The sequence below is a fragment of the Acomys russatus genome, chromosome 28, assembly GCF_903995435.1.
Source record: "Acomys russatus chromosome 28, mAcoRus1.1, whole genome shotgun sequence".
Taxonomy (NCBI): Eukaryota; Metazoa; Chordata; class Mammalia; order Rodentia; family Muridae; genus Acomys; species Acomys russatus.
Window position 1 is genome coordinate 4,875,696 of NC_067164.1, and position 22,598 is coordinate 4,898,293.

The 22,598-nt window shown below is 44.1% G+C and overlaps 1 protein-coding gene across 1 annotated transcript in view; it reads right to left on the reverse strand.

Moving 5' to 3' along the window:
- Positions 1-1,473: 1,473 nt before the first annotated feature.
- Aasdh (aminoadipate-semialdehyde dehydrogenase) overlaps positions 1,474-22,598 on the reverse strand; it is a 29,366-nt gene continuing 8,241 nt past the window's right edge. Inside the window, exons 4-15 of the mRNA XM_051170273.1 lie at positions 20,936-21,249; positions 17,641-17,833; positions 14,916-15,157; positions 14,365-14,471; positions 13,762-13,934; positions 12,801-12,996; positions 10,438-10,553; positions 8,444-9,236; positions 6,264-6,427; positions 4,701-4,823; positions 3,485-3,616; positions 1,474-2,411 (exon numbers count right to left, since the gene is read on the reverse strand). Coding sequence (XP_051026230.1) covers positions 2,010-2,411; positions 3,485-3,616; positions 4,701-4,823; positions 6,264-6,427; positions 8,444-9,236; positions 10,438-10,553; positions 12,801-12,996; positions 13,762-13,934; positions 14,365-14,471; positions 14,916-15,157; positions 17,641-17,833; positions 20,936-21,249 — 2,955 coding nt within the window. The 3' untranslated portion in view covers positions 1,474-2,009. The remainder of the gene's footprint in view (positions 2,412-3,484; positions 3,617-4,700; positions 4,824-6,263; positions 6,428-8,443; positions 9,237-10,437; positions 10,554-12,800; positions 12,997-13,761; positions 13,935-14,364; positions 14,472-14,915; positions 15,158-17,640; positions 17,834-20,935; positions 21,250-22,598) is intronic.

Genomic DNA, 22,598 nt, shown 5'->3' on the forward strand with positions numbered 1-22,598 from the left:
AAACGTAAGGCCCCAGTTCCCTGGTAGAGTGCTTGCCTAGCATGAACAAAGCCCTGGGTTCAAATCCCAGCCATGCACACACATGGTCCTTCCCTCTCCCTCTCTCCCCATCTCAGGCTAGAGAGATGGTTCATTAAGAGCTTTTGTTTCCTACAGAGGACCCAGGCTTAGTTCCCAGCATCTACACAGCGGCTCACTCCAGCTCCAAAGGATCTCATGCTCTCTGTCAGTCTCTGAAGGGAATGCACATATGGTGTGTTTACATACATATAGGCAAAACACAAAAAATAAAAATCTTTTCAAATTTTCAGTATAAACAGTAAATGATGTATTCTGTTTCTAACTCACAAAATATGTTCTGACTCTTTCTTTTCCACAAAGATCTTGAAACCCCCCCTGAAAGCCACAGAACTACGTTAATGTATTAGGGTTCTCTAAAGAAACATAATCAGATATATTTATCTAGATGGAAAAATGAAAGGTTATTTATTTATTAAATATATATATATATATATATATAGCCTAATATGACTTCTCCAGAGAAACATCTAACAGATGTCTATAAAAGAAGAGATTCAGGAATTGGCTCATGAGGGTATGGAGAGTGCAAAGCCACCATGTGTCATTTGCACACTAGAGACCTGCAGACCTTGTGGTGTAGTTCAATTCAGATAAAGCCCAAAGGCCTCAAGACCAGGAAGCCGATGGTGTAGCCTGCAGGCCTGAGAGGCGGGGGTGTGGGGTGGGGGGTGGGGTGTTTACAGTAGCTATTGCTAAGTCTCAGTCTGAAAACATCCCAGACCAGGAGCTCTGTGTCCAAGGGCAAACGTGAATGGCCAGCTCAAGAAGACACTCCTTTCCTGCCTTCTATTCCAGAAGGGACAACCCACCCATAATGGCACACTGGTGATGACACACAGGTCTCGGTCGGTCGGCTCAACCACTTCATAAACAGCCTCACACCCACACCAAGAAGTGGTGACTGCCAGCTGCCTGCGTTCACTTGCCTATGACTGACTATCACAGACTAACTGCAAACACAGGGTTCTTTAGCTCTCGGTTCTGAAATCCAAAGGGTTCAAGATCCAGTGGCGATATCTGGTTATAGTGTCCCTAACTGACAGAGACCTTTGCAGAGTCCCAACCAAGATGGTGCTGGGCGTCACATGGCAAGGCAGGGCACACTGACTCTGCTCTCTCCTCTTACAAGTGCCAGTCCCTCAGCATCCCTGCCATAGCCTCATATAACCTTAATCATCTCTCAAAGGTGCCACCCCTAAGCACCATAGTGGGGTTATGTTTCCACCTCAATACTACCCAGTGAGGGTGCTTTGATGAAGACATTCAACCTAGTGCAGCATCCTTTTGACCATTAAAACAAATGTTCCAAAAATATACAATTAACCATCTGTCTTAGTTAGGGTTTCTGTTGCTGTGATAAAACGCCATGACCAAAAGCAAGGTGGGGAGGGAAAGGTTTGCTTGGCTTACACTTCCACAGCACAGTTCTTCAATGATGATATCCGGACATAAACTCTAACAGGGCAGGAACCTGGAGGCAGGAGCTGATGCAAAGACCATGGAGAAATGCTGCTTGATCAGCATGCTTACAGAAGCCAAAAACAGCAGCTCAGGGATGGCACTACCCACAATGCACTGGGTTCCCCATCGCTCACTAATTAAGAAAATGTTCTACAGGAGCATTACAGCCAAATCTTATGGAGGCATTTTCTCAGTTGAGGCTCTCTCCTCTCAGATGACTTTAGCTTGTGTCAAGTTGACATAAAACTAGTCAGCGCACCAGCACACATAACTAAAAGTACTACTAAACTTACCAAGTGGTTTATCCTCTCCTCCTTGAAGCTCCTGCATCTTCCATAGGAAATAAACATAGCTGCTCTCTCTTGAAGTACCGCAGACAAATTCCTTAACCAAAATAGACTCTTTAATATAAAATCTACATATAGCTTTACAATGACATTTTCCGACCGTCTCGCACATACATACTTTTAAGGACGATGATTATTCTTATCAGCGCACAGTAAATCCAGACAGTAAATATAATTATTTCTGCACCCAATCACAAGCATTGACTCCCAGACCACGGGAGAAGAAAATACCTCTCCAGGGAGTTCACACACACTTCGCAGCTCTCCACTCTGACACTCGAGGACCCACAGCTTCCCGTCAGTAGATGCAGCTGCCAGCAGCGTTTCATTGCTACGGCCGTGGTCACAGAAAGCAAAGGGTGTTGCGTACACCCTGGCTGTCGTCTCAAACTTCCACCGGAGGTGACCTTCTGCGCTACAGCAGTAGAGAAAGCAGTCATGGGAACCAAAAAATACTTCTTGCTCTGATGCTGAGATACACGGGGATGAAAAGATTGGTCCTCCAGCAGAGAAGCACCAAACCTGCAAGGAAAGAGGAGCAACAGCCAGTCACCCGAGTGCGACCTTACCCGTGACAGGGCTCTTCACACTGACAGAAGAGGGGAAATGGGAGACCTCTCGGTAACTCCAAAAACAAAAGTGATGCCCATCTCTGCAAAGTAGCATTCTCATGCCAGACTGCTCCAGTGGTACAACCAGGACAAGACACACTAGGCCATCATGATAATGAATCTTGAGCATACTTGAGAATTCCTACTGCTATGTTTAGAGACACTGTGTTTAAAGAAAAAAAAACTCCATTAGGTCTTCAGTATAAGTTGTTAAAAACAATCTTGGGCAGTGGGTGGAACTTGGCTCCAATTCTAGCTCTAGAAAAAAAAAAAGAGAAAGGGGAAAAAACATGTTTTACTCAAGTTTTCCAAACAAATTGAGACAGAATTAGACTGAAAAGAATTTTAGATTTAAAGCATTAAACAAAAATTTGTGCATTGCCAGGTAGCATGTGCACCCAAGAGGCAGAGGCAGGCGGATCTCAGTTGTAGGCCGGCCTGGCATATGCAGTGAGTTTCAGGACAGCAAGTAAGACCTTGTATTGAAAAAAAATTTTAATTATATATATACATTTTAATTATATATGATATATGACACATCAAACTCAGACCCATATGCCTTAAACACACACACACACATGGAGGAAGGAAGGGAGGGAGAGGAAGAAAGAGAGGAAAGAGAGGGGGGGGGGGACAGGAGAGAAAGAGAGAGAGAGTGCGTACTTACAAAAGATAGGACAGAGTAAAAGTCAGCCCACAACACAAAACAAAGCAGACATTAACAGAGAGAGAGAGAGAAGAAGAAGAAGAAGAAGAAGAAGAAGAAGAAGAAGAGGAGGAGGAGGAGGAGGAGGAGGAGGAGGAGGAGGAAGAGGAGGAGGAGGAGGAGGAGGAGGAGGAGAGAGACAGGGAGAGACAGAGAGACATCAAACAAGGGCTCCGAATGTAGCTTAGGAACAGAACTGTTGCTGATCATAAGCAGGTCCCTTGGTTCAGTCTCCAGGGCTGGGGGCAAGGGTTCCACACAGAACTAGATCTTCCCACCTGCTCTCCTGAGTGAGTGAAGCAGAGCAAACCGCCATCCACACAGCCGATGCAAATGTACCTCTGGCAACACCTCGGGGAAGAGAACAGAGGCTTTCCACAGGAGTGTTTCCAAACTATGCTCCCAGTAGCCTGTCATGACCAAAGCAATTGATAGCACTGAAAATCATTCTACTAATCAAGTCTAACATTCTAATTACATTTATTTACGGTGTTTGTGCACATGTATGTTCGTATGTATGTACCACAGGGCACATGTGGAGGCTGAAGGACAACCTGTGTGAAGGGATTCTCTCCTTCTGTCATGTAGGAGGAATGTTAATTCAAGTTGTCAGACTTGGCAGCAAGTGCCTCTACCTGCAGAGCCAGTTTACAACAAAGTAACCATCTTCAAAGCTAGAGCCACAGGGATAGTGATAGACGGACTGCAGCAGAAAATCAGTGCGTATTTACAAAAGCTAGGACAGAGCGAAAGTCAGCCCCCAACACAAAACAAAGCAGAGACTAACACAAACATCTAGCGTTAGGATGGAAAAACAACTTAAAAGTCAGGAAAAATTAAGATCTTTACAATGAACAAGAAGCTTTTTGTTGTTGTTTGCTTTGCTTTTGTTTTACTTATTTATTTATTTTTTTTTTAAAGAAAGGATCTTACTACGTAGGCCAGGCTACCCTGGAACAAACTATGTAGGCCAGGCTAACCTGGAACTCTCAGAGATCGACCTGCCTCTGCCCCCAGGTGCTGGAATTAAAGGCGTGCGCCACTGAGGGACAGACGAGAACTTAACATGAAAAGGTTTAAAAACAGCCTGGAGAGAGGGCTCAGTGGCCACATCACATGCCGTTCTTACAGTAACCCAACTTTGATTCCCAACACCCACACTGCAGCTAGCAGCCATTTGTAATGCAGTCCCAGGGCATCCCATACCCTCCACTGACCTCTCCAGGTACCGGACATATATAGTGCACAGATAGACGGACAAATACTTACACACATAAAAATAAGCAAATCTCTCTTAAAGGTTAAAAACAGCTGATGAAACAAATAACAATATAAAACATGAGCTCATAGTTCCTTGTCTTTCCAAATAATTTCAACCACTTTAAGTGAATTCTAGCTCATTAATATGTGGAGAACATTTAACTGAAAAGTACTCAGACTTTCAAACGTCAAAATCAAGACGGGGAACACAGCAACACGTCACTTTATGCCTACCGGGTTTATAGCCAGTAGAAGTCCCCCGAGTGTGGCACAGTACAGGTGGTGTGGCTCCAGACTCAAACATGGAGAAGAAAACAGAGTTCCTCCACAGTTCAGCTTCCAGACACACGTCTTTTCCTGCAAATAAGAGTTTGAATTAAGTGTGTGGTGCCAGTGGTTAACAATCCCCCACACAGAGAGGCTAAGGTTTGGGTAGCCTTAACACTGTGTTGTGCTCTGTCCTGGAGGTGCTGGCACTGCAGCCAGAGCCTTGCACGTGCTAGACCATGAAGCAGTTGTCACTGTCTATGTAATTCCGGTTTTCCTCTCTTCTCTGCCCTCCCTCTTTACTCACTCGGAATCCTCCTGGCTCTGCCTCCTCAGTGCTGGGATTTCAGGCGTGTGATGGCAGGTAAGTTAGTACCAAGGCAGCAAAGAACATCACTGATACTCACGTACAATGGATAATACATTAGTATTTTTCCATCTGATTAATGCATGTGTGACAGTGTATGTGTGCATAGACTCATTCTGAACATACAACTTGGTATGTTTCTTTCACTGATTTTATAAAATGACTTAAAATAATTTTAATATATTAAAAATAAAATTATCTCATTTTCTGATTGAAAAACTGTTAGAAACCAATTACTCAATCTTATATACAATTTGACGCACATATTTGTCTATGTTTCTAATTATTTTGCCATGATGAAATCAGAGAAAAAAATTATTTTTGGTCAAAGGACATGAAACTTACAGTCACACTGCTTATTACATTTACTTGCTGTGCATGTGCACGTGTGTCTGTGGATTTTTTTTTTTTTTTTTAAGGCATGTAGCCAAGCTGACCTCAAGCTCACTAAGTAGCCAAGGATGACCTCACACCATTGATTCTCTCAAGTGCTGGGTGACAGACACATAAGCCACATATAGTTTGAGGGATCGAGCTCAAGGCTTTGTGCATGCCAGGCAGGTACTATGGCAGCTGAGCTGTATTGCAGCCCTCCATCTATCTTCCTCTGTGCCCTCTTATCTGCAACCTATCTCACTGGCGCTGACTGTCAAGCACTGTAGCACTGTGAGCTATGTATTTGCAAATCTCAGTGTCTCATTTTCATTGCTCTAAGGCTAAAGGACTGAAACATTTGTGTTCAGCAGCTTCTTGGTGATCTTATGTGTTTATGTCCCCTTGTTTTGGTTTTCTATCTGGGTTTTTCTAATTAATTTATATTTACTCTTTATTTCTATTTATACCAATTAATAAGTTTTGATTCACTGTTATTTCAAAAACAACCTCAGTCTATTTCTTGTAGTTTTTATGAAAATTTGATATTTTCATATAATGTGACCTTAAAATAGCCTACTGATTTCTTACTTTGATGTTTTTCTGTTATGATCATTCTGAATGCTTTATAGTGCAGACATTATTTGAAAGGACACTAAAGATGATAGCATGTAACTAACCACGCCTTTCCAGACCCGCTGCTATGCTTGGCCTCTAGCTACCACCTGCCCTCAGAGCACTGCACAGCACTTGTGTGTCTGCGGTGTGATGCTGAGGCAGTGACTTCTTACATAAATGTCTAGAGCATACGCGTGCTGGTCATGGGATCCGACGTAAATGAGTCCTGTGGTTGGATCCAAGGCTGGCGAGCTTTTGACAGCATCTTCAGTAGTAAATGTCCAATATTTTTCTCCACTGTTACTTTTTAGAACATAAACTAATCCATTATAACAGCCTACAGAGAAACAAATGTAAAAGATGAGACTGAGATCCATTGAAATAAAATATTTAGTTTAAAAAATGGCGGTTTCTAGTCACACCCTTCATTTATGTTCATGTTCATCCACCCGATTTAGATTTCAGCAAACAATCAGAAACTGAACGGCAGTCACTCGTGTAAAGCGTTACTCAGTGCTGCTGTGGTGGAGTCTTTAAGACAGCACTCGGCCTCACCTCCCGGGTGCTGGAGTTAGAGGAGACAGCACTGCACCCAGCAGCCCTCACTCTGTAGTAGTACTATGGACCAGCAAGACAGCAAAGGCACCTGGTCCAAGCCTGACCACCTGGCCTTGATCCCAAGACAAACACAGGACAAGGAGAAAACCGACTCCTTGAGGTTGTCCTCTGACTGCATGAGGGCATGTGCACACCCACACTGACTGCATGAGGGCATGTGCACACCCACACTGACAGAACTGGCTGTTGCTGGATAAATTACCCAGCGTCACGGGCCTCAGATTATTCTCCTACCCCAACAGTTATTGTAACAGCTTCGTTGTTTCAGAAACGCTAGCATCAATAACAACCAATGTCCACTGGGTGTTTCCTATGTATCCGAGGCTTATTCTTTTGAGACAGGGTCTTTAGCCCAGGCTAGCCTCAGGTATCCTGTTAGGGGAGCATGATCTTCTGAGCCTTCTGCCTCCTCAGTGCTGGGACTACAGGTGTGCATTACACACCACCTGCTTTATGCATGCTGGGGACTGGACCTAGAGCCATCAGAATCACATCCCCAGCCTACTTTTTCAAATATTTTACCATAATTATATCCATACTTATAGTTGACAACATGGAAGCAGAGTCATTAATGGGGCCAAATTTCCAAATCACCATGTGGCACAGCCACATGGCAAGAACCTGTATTCTTAGTAACTATACCAAACTTTGCTTCCCAAGTGGTGCCCATGGACGAGAAGGCAGTGCAGGGATCCCAGACCTTGATGTAGTTGAGTAGAAATGATTAAAATAAACAACGAAAACCCTGCAAGTAAAATCACTACAGACACCTGGGCACACCCAAATCACAGTGGATGGCTTCACTGCCCACTCTACAGGGCTCTGTCCATGGCCAACTCACTGCTTTGACTTGAGAATCATCACTCATTAAGAGCTTTGCTTGTGCAGTGCACAGTGGACTGTTAAGCTTGCTCCACCCTGTCCACAACTCTTTGATGGTCGTCATGGGTTTAAAACACACCCACAAATTCTTACATATTCTTCAAGAGGTGGAGAATGATTCTCTCCCCTAAGCATGGACTAAACTTGGTGGTTTATGTTCAATGGACAAAATTAAGTCTTCCAAAATTGAAGAATAGGTTCTAAAAGGTACTATGTGGCTCCTATGGCTTTCTCTTTGGGAACACTCACTGTGAGTGACGTCGCATGCTATGTTGTGCAAACATTTGGATTGCTACAGAGAAGCTTGCGTGGTAAAACCTGAATCTTCTCAGCAAAAATGAACTAAGAACGAGTCTAAGAACTGCGCTCCCTCAGCTGGGCGTGGTGGCACATGCCTTTAATCCTAGCACTCAGATCCCTGTGAGTTTGAGGCCAGCCTGGTCTACAAAGCAAGAGTAGGACAGCCAAGATAACACAGAGAAGCCCTGTTTCTGGGGGGTTGTGGGGGGAGGACTGAGCTCCCGTGCTAGCAGTGCTGCCCGGGAGCCATCTTGCAAGCGATCTTCAGGTCCACAGAAGGCCTGCAGGGGAACTGCTGTGAGTCAGAAGGTTTCAGTACGATGTGTGCTACGGCACCAAGTTTCCACTTTGTCCACAAGAGAAGGGAGGTTCTAAATCCAACAACCCACCAAATTCATGGAGTTTAGCAATACAGAGCTGAGTTTATATCCAAGCCATGCTGCTAAGCAGTACGTTATTAACCACTGACCTGTGACAACAACAACCAACCATACGATCACACACACACACACACACACACACACACACACACTGTTCAGATTCAGAAACTTACCCACTACAATAAAGTTTCCACACTTAGACACACATGCTGAGGACTCAATTCGATCTCCCAAAAGCTGTTCCCACCTCATCTTCCCAGAGTAAAGGTCAACTGCCTGCACTCTGTGCGAGTGGGAGCCGACATACATGGTAGTGGACGACTTATCCACAGCTGCTATCACAAGCAGAGGGGAAGCATCTACGCATTTGCCTGTGTCTGATCGCCACCTCTCACGCAGCACCATCCTCTCAGCCCCTGCCCCAGGGCTCCTCTCCTGAGAAACTGGTGGCTTTTCCAACCTTTCATCAGGCACTGGGGGTCTTATGCTTCTTAATATTTGAGTGTTCATCTGTGGAATTAAATCCAGAGGACAGACTGAGGGGCAGTGTCCTGACTTAGTTAAAAGCCTCCCGGTGCCCAGAGACAAAGCCTGGCTCCCTCTGCTCAGAGCCAGCACAGCGTTTGTCTCGCTGTCCCGTTTTGAAGGTAAGGCAGGTGGCAGATGTGCAGGCTTCCCCCCGGCTTCCTCGGGATCGGTGTCACTGAGTTTCCTTTTTGTGGCATAACTCCTGCTGACTTTCGGGTCCTCCTGCGCAAACACGGTTTGGATGAGGAGGCTGTAAACGTCTAAGAGGGAGCTGCTGAGAATAACTTCCAGAAGGCCAGGAAGGGGTGTCCCGGTCAGTTTTTCAATCTCATTGAGGAGCCATGTGGACTTGAGGGAATCCCCGCCACTGTCTAAGAAGGTGGAGTTGTCGGGAACCTTCAAAGTACCCTCGGGATCCTCAGGGAGACTCAGAACAGACTACAGACAAGAGACGGGGGAGATACGGTAAGAGCCCAAACCAGCAGAGTTTACAACGTAGCAAGTGACATGGAGCTCACAATACCTACAGCACAGGCAGCAGCATAAAAGAAAGAAAAACGCTAACAATTAAACTAAAAGGAATTCTCTACACTAACGACCATCACTGCACTACCAACTCTGTCACAGATTCACTGTGTAACTGCTACCTATCACTCCTTTTAGAGCAGCTGTCCTACCCACAGAATAAGCTCACAGAAATATCTGCTTTACCAACTAGCCGCTAGGATCCTCACTGATGATCGTCCTTACATGGAAATAACTGGTCCACTTCACACACATCAGACTGTTCACAAAGGGAGTGGGAAGAACTTAGCTAGCCTGTTTTAAAGACTAACCAAATCACCCACAGAACTTTTAGTTTTTCAAGACAGAATTTCTCTGTGTAGCCTTGGCTGTCCCAGACTCACTTTGCAGACCAAGCTGGCCTCGAACTCACGGTGATCTGCCTGCCTCTGGCTCCTGAGTGCTGGGATTAAAGGCGTGCGCACCACACCCAGTTGTGGGAGCTCAGTTCTTAGACTCATTCTTAGCTAGAACTTTTTTTTAAAAAAATAAGATACAGGTTTTCTCTGTGTATCCTTGGTTATTTTGGAACTATCACTGTAGACTAGGCTGTCCTTGAATTCATGCTTGCCTCTGTCTCCTAAGTGCTGGGATTAAAGCCATGTGCCACCCTCCCCGCTTCCCTCCAGTTAAGATCTGTATCTTATCTAAGAAAATTTGCTTACTTATTGAAATACTTTTCAAAATGCCTTGGGTAGAAACACACAGCTACTGCACGTTTCTCCTCAGGACTAGTGGCAGAACCAGAATTTAATGGCCAACCTACTCAGTAGAGCATGGCTTTAGCATGGCAAGAGCAGCAGGCACTGCACTGCCTCTCCAGGGGAGAGTCCTGTCGGTAGGCAAGCAGACACTGGCACCATTTACATTACCTCCCCTTCAATGAATTTCTTTGTGAGACATTTAATTAAACACTCTAACCTTCATTATGTACAAACTAGATGAAGGAAAGTATGCTAACTGGCACCTGGGCAGCAATAACATTCTTAAAATAGTTTTACTAGCTTACTGGGCATACTAAAATTCCCTATAATGAATGAGTTATAGAAATAAGTTTGTATTTAAGAAGTTGTACCTTCCATAAATACTGTAATTTTTCCCAAAGTTCCTCTTTTCCATGGGGCTTATTCCTGGGCTGTGAGTTTATGTAGTCTAAATATCTCTTGTTTAACTCGGAAACATCAATTTTACCTTAATATGAAGAGAAAAAAAAAAAAAACATTAAAATAACATTCGAATTTTAACCACGCAGCTGGGGTCAAAGCTGAGTAGTGGAACATGTGTTCAGCACATACAAGGTCCTAGGTTTGACCCCATAAAATAAGCAAATAAATTTATCTTGCCCCAGAGCCACTGTATGTTTATTGGTCATGCCCTTCACTATAAAGCCCTGAAATCATACAGAACAGAGAAGCAATTCTGAAGGCCAATGTTACAAAGACTATAGTGAATAACACAGAGATGCCGCTTACTAAGTTAAAGAACTCAAGACGTGGTGCTGAGTGGGAGGGACAAGGCACAGAATGTGAGTACAGGGAATGAAAAGCACCTTGTGTATTCTAACTAAATGCATCTAAATGTCATGGGTAAGGTACTATCAATAGTGTATACACACCCATATACACATATAAAACATACTTTAAAATATGTGTCCCTGTGTGTGTGTGTGTGTGTGTGTGTGTGTGTGTGTGTGTGTGTGTATACTACTTTCAGGATTTGATTATCTTCTATCACCGTCAAGTTATCAAACGATCAGGCACGTGCAGCAACCAGCTGAGGCATCTCTTTGGCCCCAGACTTTTTCTTTAAAGCAGGGTCTTGGGGGCTGTAGAGATGGCTCAGCTCTGAGGATACGAGCACTGTCTAGTGGTCTGGAGAGATGGCTCAGAGGCTAAGAGCACTGTCTGTTCTTCCAAAGGTCCTGAGTTCAATTCCCAGAAACCACATGGTGGCTCACAACCATCTGTAGTGAGATCTGGTGCCCTCTTCTGGTGTGAAGACACACATGCAGGCAGAATATTGTATAAATAATAAATAAATCTTTTAAAATTAAAAGAAAAAAAAGAGCACTGTCTACTCTTCCAGGGGTCCTGAGTTCAATCTCCAGCAACCACATGGTGGCTCACAACCATCTATACTCGAATTTGATCCCCTCTTCTGGCCTGCAGGTGTATATGCAGATGGAGCACTTATACATAAATAAATAAAATCTTTAAAAAATAAAAATAAATAAAGGAGGGTCTTACTATGTAGCTCAAGTTGATGTCAAGCTTAGTAATAATCCTCCTGCCTCAGTCTCCCTAGTGTTGGGACTGTGGCCTTGTGTCTGATTTTAAGAGAATATGTTTTTCAGCCTGGGCTACATATTGAAATCAAGGCTACCCTGAAAAAGACTTCAAGACCCTGTTGCCAAAATGTATATAATTTGAAGCTAAGTAGTACTAGGCAGATTTTCAACTCTACCACTGTGATGGTGTGATTTAGGTGTCACTGTGAGTGGGCCATGGGGTTGGGCCACTGTTTATCACTCACTCTGGGTTATCTATGATGGCATTTCACAAAATATCCATATATTTTAGCATATGAACCAGTGGACAAACTAAAGGAGACTGTGTTTCCAAACTGGCTGGAGATCAGCACGGCCCTTGGGGGCTCAACACAGGAAAAGCAGGAGGAGGGCACTGCACCCCATTGCACCCCATCTCATCCTCACTGTATGTGCTGGGAGATGCCCTGCCACAGAGTTAAAGCTCTGGCTCTCCTGGTCCTCAGGCTACAAAACTCAGAATTACAGCTCCAGCTTTCTGAGGCCCCTCCAGCTCACAATTCCAGTGTGAAACCTTCGGGGCTCTAGAGCCATGTCAGTCAGTTCCTGGCAATATTTTTCTAACTCTATCTAAACATTAGTTCTGTTTCTATGGTGATCCCTGAGAAATACAGCCACTGTCTAGCTGTCATGGCTGACCTTCAGGACCAATCTGGCTGGACTCAGAGTCCCCTAGGAAACTGAGGAACATCACTGAGTACATCTGTAAGGATCTTCAGAGGATGAACGAAGCAGGGAGACCCATCCCTGAATACAGGCTTGGGGTACAAAGAGGAAAGGAGACAGCCAGACAGAGCCTGTCTTCATCCTTTTCTCTGCTTCCTGGCCCGCCATCACATGATCTCAGCTGCTCACTAAGCCTTCCAATGCACAGTAGGCAGACACACCGTAAAGGGACCTAGGGAGCAATCACCCACCTGTAATTCATATGTCAGAGTAATGCCATCCACTCACAGACAGTTCTGAAGAGAAATGAGCTGGTTCCACAGAGCTGACTCAGAGCGGGCCTACCATAACTAATGCTAGTGTCACTTATAATGAATTTCGGTGGCCATTAGCCTAATCTGGAGCACGTGTTCTCCAGTACTGCACACGTCTGCTTTTCACTTTACCGTGGCATGTAAACGGGAGGCTATCAATCAGCACCACGTCATCAGGGAGGGCGTGTGTTGGGAGGTGTTTCCGCAGTTCTTTAAAGATGCAATCCTTTACTGAACCAGCTTTGGAGACGACGACGAAGAGAACCAACTTTTCCTGATTATACCACGTGACTGCACAGGTCTCCACCTGGGGAAGGTCTTCAGCCACCTGTAGGGGAGATTATCTCATTTACTCACGGGGACATCTAGCAACAGGCCCGTGAAGGCTCAGACTTAGTCTATCTCTAAAATCAGTACAGCTGAATTAAATTCCAGAAAATACCTGGGACTTTCAAAAAGTTGTTTGCTATTGGTATCTACATTGAAAGTGGTACTTCTGTTAGTCATAGATACCAATAGTAAACAACTTTTTAAAAATCCCAGGTATTAATTACCACTTTCAAAAATAATATGTCTGCCAGGCATGGTGGCACACACCTTTAATCCCAGCACTCGGGAGGCAGAGGCAGGCTGATCTCTGTGAGTTCAAGGCCAGCCTGGTCTACAAAGCAAGTCCAGGACAGCCAAAGCTACACAGAGGAACCCTGTCTTGAAAAACCAAAAACCAAAAAAAAAAAAAAAAAAAAAAAAAAAGACCCCAAAACAAAACATTCTAAAGCAAATAAACCAATCTGCAAAGATCTCAAAGTCTACTTTGTTATTTACTTTATTTCTTTCTTGTATATGTGTCTGTGTGAGTCATGTGAGTGCAGGTGTTGGAGGAGGTCAGAGGGTGCTGGGTCCCCTGCAACTGGAGGGGTACAGAAGGGTGCTAGGAAACAACCCTGTCTTCTGCTAGAGCAGTAAGTACTGCTAACCACAGAGCCAGGCTTGGGAACTCACAGTTGTAACCGTAACACTAGGAAGCGGGAGGCAGGAAGACTTGGAATTTCAGACTAGCCTGGGCCACAGAAAGGTGCTTAGGTGGCCCTACCTGTTGTACGAACTCAATGTTAAGGCGTTTGCCATGGCGCTTGATCTGGCTGTCCTTTCTTCCCAGGAAAAACATCTCTCCGTCTTTCACAGTCACGATGTCTCCTGTGGCTCGCATGGTGCCAGGGGGCACTGTCATGTCATCATCAAGGAAGCACACTCTGTTTTCCCCACCTTTCAAAGACAAACTCCATTGTCTAAGACCCATGGACACTTTATTTAACAACGTCAAAATCAAGGCTCCTCTCAAACTGAGAAACTTTTAAATGCTACCTGGTAAACTTGGGCACGATAACTTTAGGAAGTTAGTAAAGAGATAAAACTAAAAATATATATAATTTCTAAAAATATATATGATTTAAAACATATCCTTAGAATACTGGTAGATATAGTTTTGTCTATAAATGCTAACATTTTAAGTTACGTTCCTAAATTATTAGAAACTGCATGTGAAATAATTCAGGTAAACTTGAAATATCTCATGATTATGAAAAGATTAACATTTAGCACTGAAAAGTACACCCTACATAAAAGAATCATAAAATGAATAAAATAAACATCTTGTTTTTCTTTTTGAAAAATCAACCAACAAATGTAAGCCAACCTAAAAATACTTGGCCAGTGCCTTCGTGAACTGGGGACCCATCTGCGTCTCTGACTTCAACCACTGTTCCAAGTAGTGGAGACCCCAGCTGCACAGTGCAATCATGCCTGCAAAAAAGACAGCCCAGAGCAGGTTTAAATCTCACACTTGAGCAGATGACTTCCCAGCATATTAAAAACACAATACAGCACATAAAACAAAAACAGTTTACGGTGCCATTCAGACCGCACTAGGGAGCAGTAAGCAGAAAGGGTGCCGTGTGTTACTGGTTCAGTTACAGAAGTCTAGCAGGAGCTCATCGCGAGTTACAGAGAAGACTCTGGGTTCTTCACTCGAGACTCTGGACAAAATAGTGTTTGAAATGATCACTACAGCACCTGAGAACCCATTAGTAGGCTTTGGAGTGTGGCTCCCTGACAGAGGATGTGCTTCCCATGCAAGGATCATGACCTCGACAGCCATCACAGCCAACTGCCACCCCCAACCCCAACTCACGAACACCAGCATTAATGCCTCCCCTCCCCTCTAGTGGGTGTAACTAAAGCCCTTACTTCACAGTAGAATTAAGAATCTCCTCTGGGATCCTGTAAAAAGTCGCCCAACTGGATACCTCAGTGATACCATAAATGTTAAATATCTGCGTCCTGTTGCCTTTGCCTCGCCAGCTTCTGAGGATGGACAGTGAGGGGAAGGCTTCCCCACCAAGGGCTAGCACTCTCAGAGAAGTATGCGCTGACAGGACAGTGGACTTGATCAGCTCAGATCCAAATCTTCTCAGCAATGTTGGCGTTGCCTAGAAACACAGTCAAATCACCAGGTTTTCTCCTTCCTCAGGTAACTATGTATAATTAGTTCAAGCTTTGCATTTGGAGCCCATGTGGACATTAAGGCTGTGGTGTTTTCCTAACATTATTACTATTTCAGTGTATGTTTCTGTGTGTGCATCTGCAGAAGCCAGAAGAGAGCGCTGCCTGCCTTAGACCAGGAGTTACAGGTGGTTGTCAACCACTAGACACAGGTGCTGGGAACCGAACTCTGGTCCTCTGGGGGAACAGGACATACTCTTAACCACTGGGACATCTCTCTAGCCCCAAGGCTAGATTTGCCAATTTTCAATTGGCAAGCCCTATTTATAAAACCCTAAATAAGTATTTCACAATTCATCCATGTTATTGTATACATAAACAGTTCCTTTCCTTTTTATTGCCAAGTGGTATTCCACTGTAGAAGTTAGCACTGATTTTGCCATCTCCATATAAAAATCTAGGATCGACTTGGAAATTTCTACAAACATTTACTTGGATTTTGGTAGAAATAATAAGTAAAGCCTTTTAAATGAAGAGAGCTCTGTGTGGTGGTACATGCCTAAGATCCAGCACTCTGGCAGCAGGGTGGTGAAGCCTTGAGTGGTTTCACCAGAAGGATAAAGATGAGCCTTCTGCCACGTTTTCTTATTGCTGCTGTTGTTATTCTGGTGTCTCACAGTGCAACAAGGAGCAGGGGAAGGGGAGGAGGAGTTTATTTAGGACACGTGACATATTTACAGATGGAGGCAGCGAGAACTGCCCTCCTGACAGTGTTGGGACTCCTACATATGTGTGAAATGTCTGTTACATAGGTAGGCCTTTAATTTCCATGAATAATGTTACCAAGTTTTCTGTGGATGGGTCCCACTAGTCTTTGACTTATTATTGTTATGCTAGCATAAAGTAATATTTTCTTAAGTTTACTTCAGGTATTTCCTTACTAGAAATACACATATATGGAAACGCATATGAATATATACATATATTTATACATACAGGTACAGTTATTTTTATATCAAGTGAATATCTTCCAATTTTACTGCTTGTTAGTTAGTCCTAACGCCTTCCTTCCTCCCCCTGCCTTTCCTAGTCGGCTAGATACGTCATCATGCTAACTGCATAGTAAACGCCTCCTCCAGCCGCTTCTTCTTCTCTTCCATTGTTTTCCTCTTCTTCCTTCACCTTTCCCCTTATCACACTGGTGAGACACACAGTAATAATAACAACAACAACAACATGGCAGAAGGTTCATCTTATCTTTCTCACAGATCTGCCAGAGCACTGGGATTTTAGGTATGCACCACGACACAGGGCTCTCTGAGCTTTTTAAGACTTTATTTGTATATATGTGTGTGACTACATGTAGGTGCATGCATATATGTGCAAGTGCCCACAAAGGCCACAAAAGGGTGTCAGATTCCCTAGAGCCAGAGCCATCCAAAGTGGGTGCTGAGACCTGAACTCTGGCGCCCTTGAAACATAACAAGTACTCTTAGCCCATCTCCAGACAAGGAGCCACTGACAACTGCCAGCTGCTAAGAGGGTCAATTTTCTCCTAAGGGTGTAGCCCTGGTAGGTCAACTATGTGCTAGTGGAAGGCTACAAGTCCAATATTTAGCTGCACAAATTGGCCTTGATGAAGGGGAAGAAAAGAAGACACAAATTGGGTAGTTAGGTAGGGAAGGAGGAGCAGATCTTGAAGAATTGGAGAGAGAGGGTGAATTCTCAAAGAATAAAAAATAGTTTTTACAATTGTGGAAAAGGTGTTGGTGCACGTGCACATGGGCATTAGTGTGCACATGCACGCAGTGCATATCCAGTGTCTTCTACCACTCTCCACCTTATTTTTTTGAGAAGAGTCTCTTACTGAACTAGGCTAGCCAGTTAGTGAGCTTACAGGAACCCCTGCTGCCTCAGCCCCCAGCACCGAGATTCAGGCATATGTGGCATGCCTGGTTTTCGTGCATTCATAAAAAGTGCTCTTACACACACTCTAGCTCCAATTTTTTTGTTTGTTTTTCTTTTTTAAAAGACAGGATTCTATGTAGCTCAGGTTGGCCTTGAACTCACTATGTAGCAGAGGCTGGTCTTAAGCTCTTCATTGGGAGCTTCCACCTCCCAAGTACTGGGATTCTAGGCAGATGCTGGCACACCTGTTTCTTAGCTCATCTGTAATGGGGTAATATACCAGCTTTTGGTAGGAAACACAATATGCTTAAATGTTATGATAGAAGAGACCCAACACCACATCCATAGTCAGGGTCAAGTTTTCCCAGTTATTGTACTCCAGGGGAATGTTTTTTCTCTTTCATTTTAAAACAAACACGTGCCATCACAAGGTGGTAGCCTTTGATGAGCTAACTACACCATCGTTAATGCACTGGGAAGAACTATAGGAGTATAAAGGACCCTCTAAAATGTGTAGCATTAGGAGACTGAAGAAGCCATTTCTGCTGCTGCTGAAGTGTACCTGTAGCACAGTCACTCTGTGGCGGGAAAAGAGAACATCAGCTAATTTTGATGGGAGCACTTTGACAGAAGTTGGTACGATAAGTAGACAGGCCCCACTGGAGAGAGAAACAAATATTTCCACGACAGATGGGTCGAAGGTCAGAGGTGAAGCCAGAAACAAAACATCTTCTTGGGTGATGCCAAAAAGTACCCTAAAGGCAAACAGAGCAGAGGCGTCATGGGGAAGGCTTAAGCCTGGGTTTGCAGAGACCCTGAAGAAACATGGAGTAGGGACTGGAGAGACGGCTCAGTGGTTGAGAGCATTTCCTGTTCTTGTAAAGGACCCAGGAGCACCCCCGGTGTAGCTCACCACCATCTGAAACTCTTGTTCTGGGAGACTCATGCCCTCTTCAGGCACATGGTACACTGACATACATGCAAGGAAAACACTCACAGACATGAAATAAAAATAGGTAAGTCTAAAAGAAGAGGAGGGGGAGAATGAAAAAGCAGCAAGGTCATTATCAAGGAGAAAAGTTTTCTGGATTCTTCAGACTTCATTCTTCAGATTATCCAAAATGGTGCTGTCGCTACTAGAAACCCTTTATAAAAGGTTGGACCAAGAGTGGTGGTGCGTGCCTATAATCCCAGCACTTGGGAGGCAGAGGCAGGCAGATCTCTGTGAATTCCAGGACAGCTTTATCTACATAATGAGTTCTAGAACAGCCAGAACTACATAGTGAGAGCTCCCACCTCAAAAAAATTAAAAACAAACAAATAAATAAAAGAAGGGTCCTTAAATAACACTTTTTTCTTCTTCTGCCAGACAGGTCTTATCATCTGTGACTACTTTCTGATATGTCAATTTATAATAAACTGTAACCCCCAGAACTCTCTTCCTACTATGCTTTTATTTTGGTTTGTTTTGTTTTTTTGGAGGCGTTGTCTCACTATGTCGCTCTGGCTGGCCTGGTACTCACTCTGTAACCCAGACTGTCCTCAAACTCACAGCAGTCCTCCTACTCGGCCTTCTAATCGCTAGGACTTCAGATGTGCACCTCCAGTCACTTAGGCTTCCCTTGAAAAGGAAGGAAGCAGAGAATAGGGGGCCGGCAGCTGCCACTTAGCACAGCACACACTCTGTTATCCGTGATCAGCTGACTTTTATCAATCCTGAACTGGCTGGATTTCTTCCTCAATACAAAAATCAAATAGGGCTGGAGATATGGCTTAGCGGTCCAGAGCATGCCACTATTCCCAGCACTACTGGGAGATCAGGCTGTGCAGTCAAGCTAGCTCCAGCTGCAGAGGGAACCAAAGTTTCTGGGCTCTGCATGCACATGACAGACCCACAGATAAACACACACAACTATAAACAAATTAAAATATAATGTTTTTACAAAGGAGCAGCAGCAACAGCTGTGGCTTCAAGTTAGCATCCTGCCCATCTGACTGTGTTTCTGTCGATGCTGTGCAGTCTCATGCCTATGGGGTTCCAGCCTGCTATTGATGCTCTCCTAGCTTGCCTACCCCATGGTCTCCACATTTTCTCAGCCATGCTATGTGAGTTAGTTCCTTATAATAACCCACTCTCGTGTCCTGGTTTCCTTTCAGTAGAATCTTTCTTCTGTTTGATTTATTTTTTATTTTTATTTCTTAAGAGAGAGAAAGTGTGTGTGTGTGTGTGTGTGTGTGTGTGTGTGTGTGTACACACACCAGGTGGTACACTACCATGTGTGAGGGGAGGAAGCTAGAGACCAGAAAACAGCATGGGATTCCTCAGAGCTGGACTTGCAGGCATTTGTGGGATGGCCAGATTGTTACATGGTCCTGGGATCTGAACTCTAAACAGCATGAATTTGCAGCAAGTACCCTTTACTGCGTCACTTCTTTACCCTTCATTTTTATGTTTGAGACAAGGCCTCACTATATGTCGCAGGCTGGGCAGAAGTCTTAATCCTCCTGCCACAACCACCTAAATGCTAGGATACATGTCAAACATATTCAGTAATGTATAATATAGACCCTACTCTTTCTTTTTCCTAGCATTTGGAATTTTCTTTTCTATGAGAACAAGGAGCAGCAGAAGAGTTTAAGTTAGCATATTAAAACACGGGTTTGTTCAGTCTATGCCACCACTTTTAAGTTGAACACATAAATCACTCCCTAAAGAAAGCAGATTCTCAGCCGGCTGGTGGCGCATGCATGGAATCCCAGTACTCAGGAGGCAGAGGCAGGCGAATGGCTGTGAGTTCAAGGCCAGCCTGGTCTATAAAGCGAGTCCAAGACAGTCAAAGCTACCTTGATGAACCCTATCTCAAAAAAACACACACAAAAACAAAACTGTGTTGTAACCTGTTTAAACTCTATAGCTCCTCCGCTGAGACCTTTAGTTCCTAGCATGACTGTAGCTCCTCTGTTAACACCAGCTCTTAGCAGAGCAGAAACCATTTTGACTCCAAGTCTCCACTTTGATTATAAGATAAAACTAAGTTCAAGTTCACAGGCCCTACCTGCCTGAAACCAGGAAGGTTCAATACTTGCTGCTTAGAATAAAACAACAGATGACAACTGCATGTTGTACTTGGGTTAAATTTGATAAATGATATTCTATTTGAGTTAAGGCTGCAACATCCTGCTATGTTCCTTACTCCCAGAGATCCGGAAAGCCCCCAAGAGCTTCCCTACCCTAAATCCCGTGCAATCAGCTTAAAATGCTAGCCACCTGGATACATGTGTTCAGAACAAAGTCGATTCTTCTTGTGCCTAGCTAATGAAAATGACGTGCTGCTGCCCTCCCATGGCTTCCCACCTGGTTACCTGGCTGTTACCTGGCTACGGTTTATCCTATAAAAAGCCTGCCTTAGAAACAGGCCAGTGACAACTTGGAGGTGGAGCCCTTGCCTAGCACGAGTGAGGCCAACGTTCAGTGCTCTGGAACAGCACACACCACACAGCTTCGGTTCCACCACGTGTTTGCTCTGTAACTGACCTCTTATCAACACGTGCACTCCTGTCTGTACAGAACTACAGATCACACACACATCACACAGGATGGATCCAACTGCTCAGTTAACTAAGATTATCCATTTAGATCAAGATTTAAAAAGAAAACAGATGCTTAAAATTATTTTTGTTCTTTTTTTAAATGTAAATTTTGGGTTTTTTCTCTGTAGCCTCTCTCCACAGCACAAACTGGCCTCAAACTTGTCATCTTTCTGCCTCTGCCTCTCAAATGCTTAGATTACTGCTGAGTCCTACCTCATCCAGCTTAAAACAAAAACTCTAAAAAGGGCTCAAAGGCCAGAACCTACCGGAAGTGCTGGACATTGGGCAATATGCATGCGTGCGGCACTCTGACGATCTTCGGTGTCCCTGTGGTCCCTGAGGTGTGCAGGACATAAGCCAAGCAGCACTCCTGCCGCAGGTCCACGCGCTCCTTCTCCTCAGCGCCGCTCTCACAAGCCCTGCTGTGCTTTCTGTCGTCCACCTTGTATTTACCTTTTCTGTCCCTAAGCCCTGAGTTCACCTCCCTGTTTTCCCAGTGCAATCTGAAGAGCACCAGGTCCTTGTGCTCTTCTGAAACCGTATTACAGTTCAAAACTGCTTCATGAGAAGATCTGAATTTCTGTTAGAGAAGAGATTTACAAATATTACATGTTAAAAAGGGTTCTTTTATAGAGAATGTAAAATACCCATTTACTCATTCAGTGCGGCTTAACTGGGGATGGGTGTACTAGCTATATACCCTGGGACAAAGAGAAATGAGACATATCCAAGAGTTAAGTGTCCTGATTTTCAAACTCACCTTCAACGCAGACATATATAAAAGCACATAACTGCAATGCAATGTGGTAAACGTAATAATGACAATGAAGAAAATGTTCGCGGAGAAGCTGAACTGACCTCCACACAAAGAGCCAGAAATCTCATAGGCAATATTTGCTATTCTGCAAATGAGACGATGGGTAGTTCAGACAATCACCAATACGGAGCATATGACCTAAGAAAGCAGACACTGTGGAGAACAGTAAGCACTTCAGAAATGTGCAAAAATGAACGAGAAGGTGAGGTTTGCTGTTGACAGGAGAAGAAATGAGACTCCTCAATTACTTCGCATAATTAGTATACAGGAGTCTGGCCCTTAACCTATGTGACGGGATCCAATGAGCCCCAGTGACAACTGGATGTGTCTAAAGCTTGTTGGTGAGAGTCACTTACTGAGTCCTTTGCAATGGTTCTGGACTGGGCAGGCACTAGGAGTGGACACCAAGAGTCTGGGAGCAGACTCGGCAGGAGCTGCTGTGACCGTCCAGCTACCGGGCCAACAACTGTAGGGTTCTGACTTGGCTGCTTTGGTGTGATACACAAGTAAGCTGGATGAAACAGTGTTATGTTTAGTTTGTTTGGTTTTTGAATTTTGGAAATAAATTCCTACTATGTGGCCCTGGCCAGCCTGGAATTCACGATGTAGCTACCTTGGCCTCAAACTTGAGGCCATCATTAGCTTCCTGAGTGCCAGGATTACAGAGTACACCAGCACACTTGACTTGCACATATTTAAAGCAGGGTTCTTCTGAATAAGCTTCTTAGGCTGATTTTTAAGAACAGCTTACACTGGGTATCGTGGCTCACTCCTTTAATCCCAGTACTTGGGAGGCAGAGGCAGGTGGATCTCTAAATTAAAGGCCAGCCTGGTCAACAAAGTGAGTTCCAGGACAGCCAAGGCTACACAGAAAAACCCTGTCTCAAAAAGCAAAAAAATAAATAAAAATAAAGAATACCAGCTTAATTAAAACAATCTGAGTTTTTCATAAATAAATAACAAAAGTTCAAACATATACAGTCCATAATACTAAAATAACAACAATAAAAGTTAAAGGCAAACTGTACCTATCTGTAATCTCAGAACACAGTAGGTGGAGGCAGCAGGATTTTCTAATAGAAGTTCAAGGTTAGCCAGGGGTGGTGGCATAT